At 40.0% G+C, this 13260-nt stretch overlaps 1 protein-coding gene across 1 annotated transcript in view; it reads left to right on the forward strand.

Annotated features, from left to right (window-relative positions):
- The window catches only part of POTEA (POTE ankyrin domain family member A), a 151405-nt gene that overhangs the window by 95832 nt on the left and 42313 nt on the right, over positions 1-13260 (forward strand). Inside the window, exons 44-48 of the mRNA XM_084759824.1 lie at positions 530-623; positions 3966-4039; positions 5333-5426; positions 9015-9088; positions 11721-11808. Coding sequence (XP_084615950.1) covers positions 530-623; positions 3966-4039; positions 5333-5426; positions 9015-9088; positions 11721-11808 — 424 coding nt within the window. The remainder of the gene's footprint in view (positions 1-529; positions 624-3965; positions 4040-5332; positions 5427-9014; positions 9089-11720; positions 11809-13260) is intronic.

The raw sequence follows: 13260 nt of genomic DNA on the forward strand, positions 1-13260 counted from the left end.
TGGAGTCAGAGATATAGCTGCCCAGTCAAACACCTTCAGTGCAGTAAAGGTAGCCTTAACAAAGATAAGCAAATGAGTGATCATCAGCAATGTCACTAATGATTACATATATGAGCATAATTACATGTTCAAATCAAATGATTTTTTGTGATTATTGAAAACACTAGTTTGCATAGCAAAGTGAAAAGATTTGTTTATATATGTATGCTTACACACATATATATACACACATATTCAATATTTGTGATTATTGCAAATACCAATTAGGCATTCTAAAGTTAAGTTCTTGTTTAAAGATGTCTAGTGCTGACTTTCTGTCTACTATGATGTCTCTTCTTGGACTTCTGTGGTCAGCTTCCATATGAAGAAAATACAGATATGATGCAGGGAGGATAAACAAGGATCTTGTGTCATTTTTTCTGTACATGTGTCCTTTATATCTAGTTGCTTTTGATATGAATCCAGCTGTATGATAGGAGAGGTGATAGGAAACCCCTGTGCTGCTCCTAAGCAATATTCATCTTATCAGGCCATCTTTGAGCGATTTCAATCGAGGTGCAGTGCTCGAGTATTTATGGATCCTGAAAAAAGTAGAGAAAACACAGGAGCCGCTCAAGAGAGAGGTGAGAAGTCATTTACTAAGAAGATATTTAAAGGAATACTTATTAAAACAGGAAGATGTGGATATCCTTTGCTCAAAATGGTTGTTAACCTAAAGAACATAGTACATAGTAAATAATGTTAATCTTTTTTCCCAAGATATATATTATTTTATTAATTTGTTCTTGTTACATCTCAATGGTTATCCCATCCCTTGTATCCTTCCATTCTTCCCTCCTTTCCATTTTCCCCTTATTCCCCTCCCCTATGACTGTTCCTGAGGGGGATTTCCTCCCTCTGTATATGTTCCTAGGGTATCAAGTCTCTTCTTGGTAACCTGCTGTCCTTCCTCTGAGTGCCACCAGGTCTCCCGCTCCAGGGGACATGGTTAAAGGTGAGGCACCAGAGTACGTGAGAAAGTCATATCCCACTCTCCACTCTACTGTGGAGAATGTTCTGACCTCTTAAGCTTCTAAGGGATGTTACATTGTGAACATTGGGAGAGAGCTAAAGTAGCCTTAAAATCATCAGAGTTTTTGTTTAAAATGAAAAATTTTAGGAAATGGAAGAGTATTTCGGAAGATGGAGCACAGACTGAAGTGGGGGAGTTACAAGGTGTAAATAAGGGGAAATGAGGCCACTGCATATAGTTTAGAATGTCTTTATATAATGAAAAACAAAATTGATATATATATATATATATATATATATATATATATATATATATGTGTGTGTGTGTGTGTGTGTGTGTGTGTGTGTGTGTGTGTGTGCACGCGTGCCTGTGTGTGTGAAAATATATAAGGCAGAAGCATCAAAGAGCCTTTAAGAGTCTGAGAGTAAGATGAAGAGTCATCAGGTCCCACCCATTCAGCATTAAGGGCTGAAGTTCCAGGTCTTATAGGGCTAGGTTTTCTTCATAGTAGATGAACATGAACAGCTATGACCAGTTGTACATGTACACATTGTTGTCATGAGTAGTGTGGCTCCTTCCATTCATACTTCTCTGCCACGCTTGGCCTGCCTTCCTCACTCCTCTCGTGCTTTCTTCCTCTCTACCCTTCTAAACTCACACTTTCGGGAGAAGGTTCCTTTCACTGGCATCACTTACTACCACATGACCAGCACTGACTTGTTTGTTTATATCCAGTGCATTCCTGAGCATGAACCTAGTGAAAACCACAGAAATATTTTTTTTGTATATTCTATACCTTATGTGCTTAAATTTCTATTCCTTTATCCTAAGATTTGTTCTCTACATTTAGACCAGCTGTAGTTTTCAGTGATGGTCTCTGTCTGTTACAAAGAGAAAGTTCTTGGATGAGGGTTTAGAGCTACATGTATCTGTGTGCATAAGGATAAGAATTTAAAATGTGGTTAGAAGTTAATGCTGGTATAGCCAAGTGGTGGCAGAGGTCCGCCTCTCAGGTCCATGGCATCCTAGCCTCGGGTAGCTGGCTGGGTTTATAGTACCAGGCATGAATTCCTTCCTGTTGAGGAGGCCTGCTATTTCTGTCTGATAATTCCAGGCCCATTTTCCTCTGAGATAAAATGTTCCTTCCCTGTCTCAGTACATTGCTTTATGTGCTTGCTTTCCTGTCTGCCCAATCTCCCACTACATTTACTAAAGATTTTTATGTTACGTTTCCTTTTCATGATGAAGCATGAGATGCAGCACAGCTCACTGTAGCAAGTGCCTCACTGGCAGCATCCAGTATTGCACTTGGTGGATGATCTAATCTAACTTTTATGTTCTCCTTAGGAGCTTGTAAATGCATCATGCAAAAAGAATCAAAACATTTTATCACATCCTGAAAGGGCATTTAGGGCATTAGGTTTAGAAGTTTGAGCTGGCAAACTTCTGTGCAGAAGCCTGAAGTGCAGAAATAAAGGACAGGAGTGGAGATAGAAAAGAGACTCTGAAGGTGGAGATTTCAGATCATTTGCCATTCTTCTTATGAATATGTCGGATCAGAGTGAAAGTATTTTCCAGTTTGTATTGGGCCCAAATTTCAGTTGACAGGCATACTAATGCCTTGAGATTGGTTTTACAGACAACCCAAAAGTGTGTAGGAATGGAGATCTTGGACCCTATTTTAGACAAGGTAAGGATGAGGTTAGTTTCTGGTAATAAGTCTTTATCTACAACCAGAAAGCAGCCGAAAACAAGTAACCAGGGGCTAGAATGGACACCCTCAACTCCAGTGATCTGTCAGGCAGAGCTAGGGGCAGAAAGCTAGAGAACCCCCGGGGTCCAGATGTGTGTGTGTGTGTGTGTGTGTGTGTGTGTGTGTGTGTGTGTGTGTGTATAAAGAATCGTACTGTTGACTATCCTCCTGAAGATAAAAATGTGTAAGTCTGTGTAATCTGTCTGTCTGTCTGTCTGTCTATCTATCTATCTATATCTATCTATCTATCTATCTATCTATCTCATCGATCTACCTATCTATTTAAATAAAAAAACATATATTTTCCACCTGGCTGAAAATGCCACCTGCAAGAGCCAAGAACCTCCTGACAAAATCCCAAAGATTAGGCGTGAGAAAAAGCCTCTGTTGCGTTCTTGGTCAGCGTTGTCCAAGAGACTCTCAAAACATAGAGGAACCCCTGCACCCTGTGTCAGAAGTACATGGTGTGTTCAGCAAACTTACCTTCCAAGTGCAGTAGCAATAGTCTGTAATGTTTATGTGATTACACGTACTTCCATATTTTGTTTCTTTTTTTTAAAGTTATTTGTTTATTTATTATGTATACAGTGCTCTGCTTGCATGTGTGCCTGCCCACCAGGAGAGGGCACCAGATCTCATTACAGATGGCTGTGAGCCACCATGTGGTTGCTGGGAATTGAATTTAGGATCTTTGGAAGAGCCACTAGTGCTCCTAACCTGTGAGCCATTTCTCCAGCCCCCATATTTTGTCTCTTAAGTCATGTTTGTTTCTTTCACTGGGCCCATTTTTGTGCATGCTTTACTTCAACGTTGTGCCTCCTCCTGTGTATCTATTTTATATATGGATCTCTAGATAACTGCACACTTTCCCCCAAACTAGTGGAATATTAAACTGAAACGAATGTTTAATTGTTAAATTAAAAATCCAAACCTCTTGCCGGTGGCACATGCCTTTAGTTCAAACACTCAGGAGGCAGAGGAAGGTGGGTTTCTGTGAGTGAGGCCAGCCTTATCTGCAGAGTGAGTTCCAGGACTGCTACGTCTACACAAAAAAACTCTGTCTCAAAAAACCAAACCAAAACCAAAACCCCGTATTGTTTATTACTTCATTTTCAACACCTGTATCAGCAGTTATTTAGATGGTTATGGTTATCTCAGTATTTTAATGTCTGATTTTAACTACACATCTGTATCTCTCAGGAGCCACAAGAGTACAACCGAGGCTAGAGGAGGCACAGATAGGACGGGTTGGCAGTGACAGGAAGCAACGGAAGGTACTAAGGACTTCACATTTTCTCCTTAGGATTCTTCTCACTGATGAATATTTAATACAGGATAAGTGAGTTACAAGTCACGTTATTCTAGAGAAAAAAAGATTATTATCTAATATATATGCCATGCACATTTTCAGAACCCTCAGTGACTAACTGTCCCTAAGCCCCATCCTTGGGTTTCTTTCACAGCCTTTTCTTATTACTGGGGTTCCATTCCTATGACATCTTACCTGGTACCCAGCACAGACAGTATAGCTTTGAACTGGTGACTAAGTAGTTCAACGTGCGAAGAGCAAAGAGCGAACCTCCCTGAACATGTTTAATGCTTTGATGTTCATTTCCAATGACTGAAAATTCACCCCAAAATTCCTCCTAACCAGCAGCATGGCAGAGGGCAGGGTTCTATTTTTTCCATGGACTCTTGCGGTCTTCATGATCTCAGGTGTGTGTGAAAATGGGGATGTTCACTGGACCCCACAAACAATAAATAGAACACGGTCTTCCAGTATGTGGCTTTTGGTGTTAAGCTTCACAGAATAACTTTCACTGTTAACATTGTCTCAGTGATGAACTTCAACAAACATATTAAATATTACACACCGACTTCGCCTGTCATTATGATACATTGCGTTTGTACTCTCCGTTTACAGTGTTGGCGGTTTTAGTTTGTTTATCTAACGTGTAGAAAACAGTGACAGACGCATGCTATCCAGGCACAGCAATGATGCGTAATGCCTTGCTATGGCCATTTTATCTGCTCTGACCTTGAGTAATCCCCACTTACTTGGCATTGTTTAAATGCTCTGCTATGACACCCTGGGCAGTACAGAGTCGGCTCTGCGTGGGAGAGCAGCCAGAGGAGAAGCCACCAGCAGCCTTACAGCTTTCCTTAGAGAGCAGAGCTTTGCAACCTCTCAGGAGGGTAGGATTTGGGTCAGGGATGGGAGTAAGAGTGGGAGTGGCTCTCCTTACAAGCTGGTCCTTATTAGAGCATCTGTGCTTCCCCCTGAAAGGGGTAAATGTTGAAGGGAAGGAGCCTTGATAATGTAAGCACAGTGTAGACTCTACTGCCTATGATAATGTCCCATCTGGACATCTGTGGGCAGCTGCTGTATAAAGGGAAATGCAGATATACTGTGGAGAGCATATATAAGGATCTCATCCCATGCTTTTAAAATTGTTTTTCTGTACATGCATCCTTAATTTATATCTAGTTGCTTTTGATAAGGAAGTCGAGCTGCATCTTAGAAAGGTGCTCTGTGCAGATCCTTATAACGACACTGATTTTAACAGCCCGTCTTTGAGCAATTTCGACCAAGGTGGAGTGCTGGAGTGTCTATAGATCATGAAGAAAGTGGAGAAAACACAAGAGCCACTGAAAGGAAAGGTGAGAACTCTGCTAATAAAAAGCCATTGTCAGAATGCCTATTAAAGCAGGAAGACAGAGTCATTCTCTTCATCAAAAATATTGTCCCCAAATATTTATGAATAAAAATAAGCAAATTGTCACTTATCTCCATATCTATTTTTACATTTTTGGGCATCACAAGAGTATCATTCATATATATATGAACAACTTGATAAAAAATGGACTAAGCCATTCAGAATGTTAGATGCACCAAGATAAGAAAGATTTTTTTCAAGGCTGCCAAATACAAATAGCCAAAGCACTATGAAAGTAACATTTATATAATTCCTGATTGTTTTGTGATTCTTCTTGCCAAAGGTAGTTTATTGTATATGTGTGTAATAACACAAATTGTGAAAAATACTTTTGAAAAATCGAGTAAGCAACTGAGTGGAGAGTCCTCTTTTTGTTTTGTTTTTGTTTTTCAAGGCAGGGTTTCTCTGTGTAGCCTTGGCTGTCTTGGTTTCACTTAGTAGACTAGGCTGGCCTTGAACTCACAGTGATCCACCTGCCTCTGCCTCTGTAAGTACTGGGACTATAGGCATATACCACCACACCTGGCTCAAACGGAGAGTTTTTAAAAGATGAAATGGAAATAGTTGAGAATTTTTTTTAATTCTCAACATTTTTAACCATCAGGGAAATGGAAAACAAAAATCACTCTGATTTCATCATGTCACAGTCAGATAGCTAAGATAAGCCAAACAAATACAATATAAAAGAAAAAAAGCCACATATAACAACAATATTGGCTCATCTGTGTGGAAAGAAAAACTTAAAGCTTATTTCCCACTTGTGGAAGTGAAAACTGGTGTAGCCACAACAGAAATCCCTGTGGAGGTTCCAGCTATACCATTTTTAATCATATGCCAAAAGGATGCTATCCTTCAGAGGTACCTGCTCATCCATGTTTGTTGCCTTTCTATTCACAATGGCCAGGAAAAGGAACAAGCTAAGATGCCTATCAACTGAGGTAAGGATAGCAAAAATGTGGTACGTTTGTACAATGAATTCTTATTCAGCTTTTAAAACCAAAATTAAGGATTGGAGAGATGGCTCAGTGGTTTAAAGAATACTTACTGCTCTTTCAGAGGACTTTGATTAGATTCTCAGCATCCACATGATGGTTCATCGCTGACTTCAGTTTCAGGATATCAGATGCTACCTTTTGGCTTTGTGGATACCAGACATGCATGTACTATAAAGACATACATTCAGTTAAAAAAAACTCCTATGTACAAAAAGTAAAAATAAAATTATTTTTAAAAGAAGAAAATGTAAGTAAATGGCTGGAGCTGGAAATAATCACCCTGCATGAGATAACCCAGATTCAGAAAGACAAATGCCATATGTTTTCTTTCATATGTGGAAGCCAGCTTTGAACCTTTACATATATCTGTTTTACTTCTGATATCCCAGGAGGATAGGAAAATAGTAAAACTCCATATAGAGGGGGCTCTAAGTGGAGAGGAGAAAGAATGAAGCGATATAAAGGTGGTAAGGAGTAATGGGACAAGAAAGGTTAAATTGGCTTTGGCACAGGAGGTAAGGGTACGGAAGTAAATACGTGGGTGGACAAGTAACACTAAAGGATTCTCAAAACAGGCAAATGGGAACCTATTGCTGTAGAAGCTGAGAGTTTAAAATGACTTACTCTCTGACAGTGATACAGTGCCCCTACTAGACACCACAGGCCAATAAGTAAAACCCAATTGTTGGCATCAAGAGACAAAGACCCCCAAATATTAGAGGCTATTGCCATTAATGGTTGCCCTCAATAACTTTATAGTAAGACCCTACACCCAAAGATAAAACTTATTTAATCAAAGAACAAAGAGAAATCTATCTGGTATTTATATAGAAATATCATCCCTACTGGCTAGCATTTACATGGCTGGGAGAAGAAAAATGTCCCTCAACATTTCCTAGCTGTGAAACCCATGAGCTACAATGACTGGCCTGGCAAGATATATCCACAGGAATGTTAGAGGAGTAATTAATAACTTCCTGACAGGATTTAAGGCACAGTTCACAAAATGAAGCCTATACCTGCCACCATTATTTTCCCATGAACCTTTTCATAGGTGCTTGGTGGGAACATACTGCTCTTATTTGCTAAAGGTATATAGAATAAAACATCAATTAATAACTTATTGCAATAAACATAAGTTGGTGCACTCTCAATATTCACCATTCATGCTTGTTCTTGGAGAAGACGATGACTAACAGAGACACACGACTGACCATCAGAGAGTAAGATTGTGCCATTTTCAGATCTAAACAGTACACATCTATGTCACATTACTTCCTCGCAAGTCTCAAGGATCTTGAGGAAGAGTTAATGGAAAGACTACAAAGGCCAGGAGGCAGCAGATGAATTAAAAAATCTCCCAAACCCCAAATGCATTTTAGGCATAGCAGGGCAGTTATAGGTATAAACTCACAGTTGTGACAGCATGTACAAGAGCTGCACAAGTTCTAAGATCTCACTATGGAGAGAGGAAGTTGGTATGGTGAACTACCCCTCGCTGAGGAGCTATTTGAAATGAAAAGATCCTGGGAGAAGAAGAGTATTCTTTGAAGGCATTATCCTGTCAACCATTGTCAAGGTCAATAGTGTCTCATTTACTCATGGTTATTTAGGCAGCTCAAATTAAAGTCCATGGCTTAAAAATGACAGGCTTAAAAAAATTATAACTTCTCACATTGTATCTATAGTTATGCCCCCTTTTCATTTTTAATTTTATTAATTTGGATATCCTTTCTCTGCTTTTTAGTTAGTTTGACTAAGAGTTTGTCTATCTTGTTGATTTTCTCAAAGAACCAGCTCTTGGTTTTGTTGATTCTTTGAATTGTATTCTTTATTCCTACTTTGTTGATCTCAGCCCTAAGTTTGATAATTTCTTGCCTACTTCTTCCTACTCCTCTTGGGTGTGTTTGCTTCTTTTTGTTCTAGAGCTTTCAGGTGTGTTATTAAATGGCTAGAATGAGATTTCTCCAACTTCTTTTTGAAGGCGCTTAGTGCTATGAGTTAAGCACTGCTTTCATGTGTCCCATAGGTTGGGGTATGCTGTGCCTTCATTTTTGTTGAATTCTAGAAAGTCTTTCATTTTTTCTTTCTTTCCCCTCTGACCCAGTGGTCACTGAGTAGACCACTGTTTAGTTTCCATGAGTTTGTAAGCTTTTCTTAGTTTTTGTTATTGAAATCCCGCTTTAATACACGGTGGTCTGGTAGAATACAAAGTGTTACTTCAATTTTCTTGTATCTGTTGAGGCTTGTTTTGTGACTGAGTATGTGGTCAATTTTGGAGAAGGTTCCACGAGGTGCTGAGAAAAAGGTACATTCTTTTGTGTTTGGATGCAATGTTCTGTAGTTATCCGTTAGGTCCAATTGACTCATAACATTAGTTTATTATTTCTCTGTTTAGCTTCTGTCTCGGTGACCTGTCCATTGGTGAGAGTCTTCATCACTTCTTTTCTTAACATTTGTATCACCACTTAAGTAGGTGATCACAGTTATTTCACTGTTTTAATGTCTGATTTTAACTATACATATGTATCTCTCAGGAGCCACAACAGTACAACTGAAACCAGAGGAGGAACAGATGGAATGGGCTGGCAGTGGCAAGAAGCAACGGAAGGTATTCAGGACCTTAGATTTTCCTTTAAGATAGTTTTTACTGGTGAACGTTCACTACAAGCTGAGATGGTTATAGGTATCACTGTCCTGGTGAGACACTTCTTACTATAATAGTGAAATCATGTCCAATATATAATATCTAATCTCAGAACATGTCAGTTGCACCATGTATAACATTTTCAGAGTCTTCAGTAACTACCTCCTCCTCAGCCTTAGCCTTGGAATTTTTTCCCTCATATCCTTTTCTTACTGCTGGAGTTCTTTTATCATAAGATCCTAGTGCAGAGACAGACCCCCCAATTTGAACCGCTGACTCAGCTGTTTAGAGTAGGATCAGTAGAAGAGTGGCCCCTTCTGAACCTGATCAATGCTAAGATGATCATTCCTAATGACTAAAAATTCTACTAAGAAGAAGACAGATATAGAGATCTATGGTGGCACATTTTTCTTAAAATATCGCTTGACTCCAAAGAGACTGAACTTTTGCTGGTCTTTGCAGCCAAGTTAATAATGTGCCTTGAGATCATTTACAATCACGTGCTTAGCCTACTCTACTGTATGCTCAGCTCATTTAAGCTTAGTCGGCCTTTAAAAGAACAACTTAGCCAACTTTACTGTGCCTTATTCATGTAATCAGCTTTACAACCTACCTAAATGCATAGTATTAACCTTAAGCTATGTATTATTCCAATCCCTTGCACAGGATAATGTATCTGTGTATGTGTGTTGTGATAACCATTTGTTGAGAGCATTGTCAGTAACCTTAAAGAATATGTATCCCACAAGCATTGGAAGTAATGTGTGGGCATAGTTTATAGCAGATGTTTGCCATTTTGAGTGGTATTCAAGGTCGTTAAGGTGATTTTGTCCCTTTCAAATTGTATTAAATATTTCAGTTTAAATTGTTCTTGTTCCTTTCCTGCATTTTTTTTGTGCTGTTCAGAAAAACAGAGAGCAAAGCCCTTTTTAGGGACAGACACTGATACAGACATGCAGGCACAGACATACACAGGCACAGATATGCATGAGCACAGACACACATGGGTACAGACACACATGGGCATAGACAAATATGGACACAGACACACATGGATATAGATACACACAGGTACAAACACATACAGGCACAAGCACACACAGGCACAGTACGCATGGGCACAGAAACACATGGGTATAGACACACACTGGGGCATAGACAAACATGGGCACAGATACACCTAGGCACAGACACACATAGGCACAGACACACACAGGTACAGACACACACACAGGTAAAGACACACACAGATACAGACACACACACAGGCACAGACACACATGGGCACAGATACACGTGGGCACAGACACACATGGGTACAGACACACACAGGTACAGACACACATAGGCACAGACAAACATGGGCAAAGACACACACAGGCACAGACACACACGGGCACAGATACACACAGGCACACACACACAGGTACAGACATATATGGGCAGAGACATACAGACACACAGACACACACACACACACACACACACACACACACACACAGAGAGAGAGAGAGAGAGAGAGAGAGAGAGAGAGAGAGAGAGAGAAGAGAGAGAGAGAGAGAGAGAGAGAGAGGCACAGACATGCACAGGCACAGATACAGAACAGCAAGACCAACATACACTTTAGAAAGGCAACAGACAGACCAGTAAACAAACTACACACAGACAGAAGACACGGGGAATGAGGAGGAGAATTTGGGTTCACAGTTGGTAAAATCAACCACAGAGGAAATTGCTGTAGTTTCCTTCATTAATGCACCATCAACACAGAGATGACTAAAGCATTTCCTTTCATTCTTGGTGTCTTCATATCCTCAGCTGTCTTGGCAGAAGAAAAAGAAACAACCACCACTCACTTGTGTTCCTGTGCCTGTGGGCGCCAATGTGGCCCTCAGTGCCAGACACATTTCAGGAGCTTAGTTTTTAAAAGGTTTTATGCCCCATCCCTTATGAATGCCTTACATAGTTTTATTATTCTGTCTTAATTAAAAAAGAACTCGTGTAGTCTATGTTATTTTCTCATGCTTTTATTTAACTGGCAAACTAAGGAAGTTTTCCATATGACCTGGTCTCTCTATGCAATCAGATCTTTTCTTATTAAAGGTTTTAGCTAATATATTTAGAACCTTAGGTCTATAACAATGACTATGATAGTTTCAAGAGGACACGGTGAGAAGGCTCTTTTCTTGTGCATTTCTCACTTTGCAGCAAGAAGCATTTCTGTCCACCAAAATCATTTTAGTGTCTCGTCCTGTTATAGCAAGATGAGAATAAGATTTGTCCTCATGCTTTTTCATTATTCTAGTGGCTTGTGGTTATTGTGAATGCTAGTTAGGCATCCTGAAGTTAACTTCCTGTTAAAGGATGCACAATATAGACTCATACAATTATGTCTCCTCTGGATTCCTATGGTCAACTACCAAATGAAAGAAAATACAGATATGTTTAGATAGCATTTGTAAGGATCTGTTTCCAAATTTTGCTTTTTGGTTTTTTTTTTACATACAAATTTTATTTATATACAATTGATTATATACAAAGGAAAATGTGATGTCAGGGAATCTCGGCAGCTCCTTACTGATGCTCATTTTATCAGCCCATCTTCGAGCGGCAGAAGTGGAGTGCTCGAGTGTCTGTGGGTCCTGAGGAAAGAAGAGAAAGCACTGGAGCTGCTAAAGAGAAAGGTGAGGACTCTGTTACTCAGAAGCCATTGTTGGGCTGTAGAGATGGCTCAGCCGCTAAAGGTTAGGCTCACAACCACAGTTAGACGTCCTCACAGGGAATGCCCACTAAGACAAGAAGACGGAGACATTCTCTTTTCCAAAGAAAGTTGCCCCATAAACATGGAGGAATGAGACAGTACTGAGTGACAGTCGTGTATGGGTGTTCACAGCTTCCGAAAGAATTTGCGTCAAGATGTCAGTGGAGAAGATGTTGTGGAATAAAGAGCTTCAGGCTCTTTTAGGAAACAGAGGAGTGCTTAAGAAGAGGCAACAACGATTAAAATGGGTGAAGTATACAAAGAATAAATACAAGGAAATCACGCCAGTGATTTTAGTGGAGATCCTGGAAATACATTCTTGACAAAATGAAGGGCGGCTGTGCTATATGGGTAGGAAGAATGTAGATAAGACAGGAGCAGCAAAAGGTCTCGGCAGCGAACAGTAGAACCAGAAGTCAGCTGGCACCTTGTTTCCCTCATTGGTAGCAATGCATTGAGGGAAGACATGTGAAGTCTTCAGTGGGAGGGTTTTCTTTACAGTAAACGATGGTAGGCAGCTATAGACAGGGGCACATGTACTCAAGTTATTATCAAGGACAGTGGCTCCTTCTAGCCAACACTCCCTGCCTCTTTTTCTCCCACCTTCCACACCTCCTCAGGTTCCTGTTCTCCCCCTTCACAGTCACCTTAGGAAGTACCTGTGTATGAACACCATAGAATCATTCGCCTATGTCCAACACATTCCAGGACACAAACCAGCTCACTAAGAGCTCAACTGCCAGTACCTACAAGATGGCTCACAGCCCTTTGTGACTGAGGCTCCGAGGGATTTGATACCTGATTCTGTGCTTTGTAGTCACCAGTCACACACATGGTGACAGATACACAAGCAGACTAAACATATCCATATGTATAAAGTGATAACAAACATCACTAAAAAATTAAAGTAAATCAAAAAAGTGGTCCAAACATTGTCACCTTTAGGCCAGAAGCAAACAATTAGATATCTAAAGAAATAATTGACGCTTCAAATGGGAAGGTGACATTTGAAAAAGAATGAAACTCCAAGGTAGTTTGGCGAATGTTGACCTACAGAATGAGAACCCAAGAAGACTTCACATCCTTTGCTGAGTCTTATGAGAAAGATATGGTGTGTCAAAATAGTAGAGACACGCATCTGCAATATGAGGAAGAAGGTATTTGCAGAATGACATGTAAGAACTTGTAGGAAAGTAGGTCCTTGTCATTTTCATCTCTCCAGGTAGAAACAGTGTGCACTGTGGCTTTCTGTGATTCCACATAAGTATCAATTCTGTTTCCATGTGTGTGTTCATCTCTGCTTACTTGGACAGTCTGTGCATTCATCTTTGACATATGAGCATGACTTCAATGTGGTGGCCCTAGTGTGTGTCTA

This window comes from Acomys minous, assembly GCF_964271855.1.
Source record: "Acomys minous genome assembly, chromosome: 15".
Lineage (NCBI taxonomy): Eukaryota > Metazoa > Chordata > Mammalia > Rodentia > Muridae > Acomys > Acomys minous.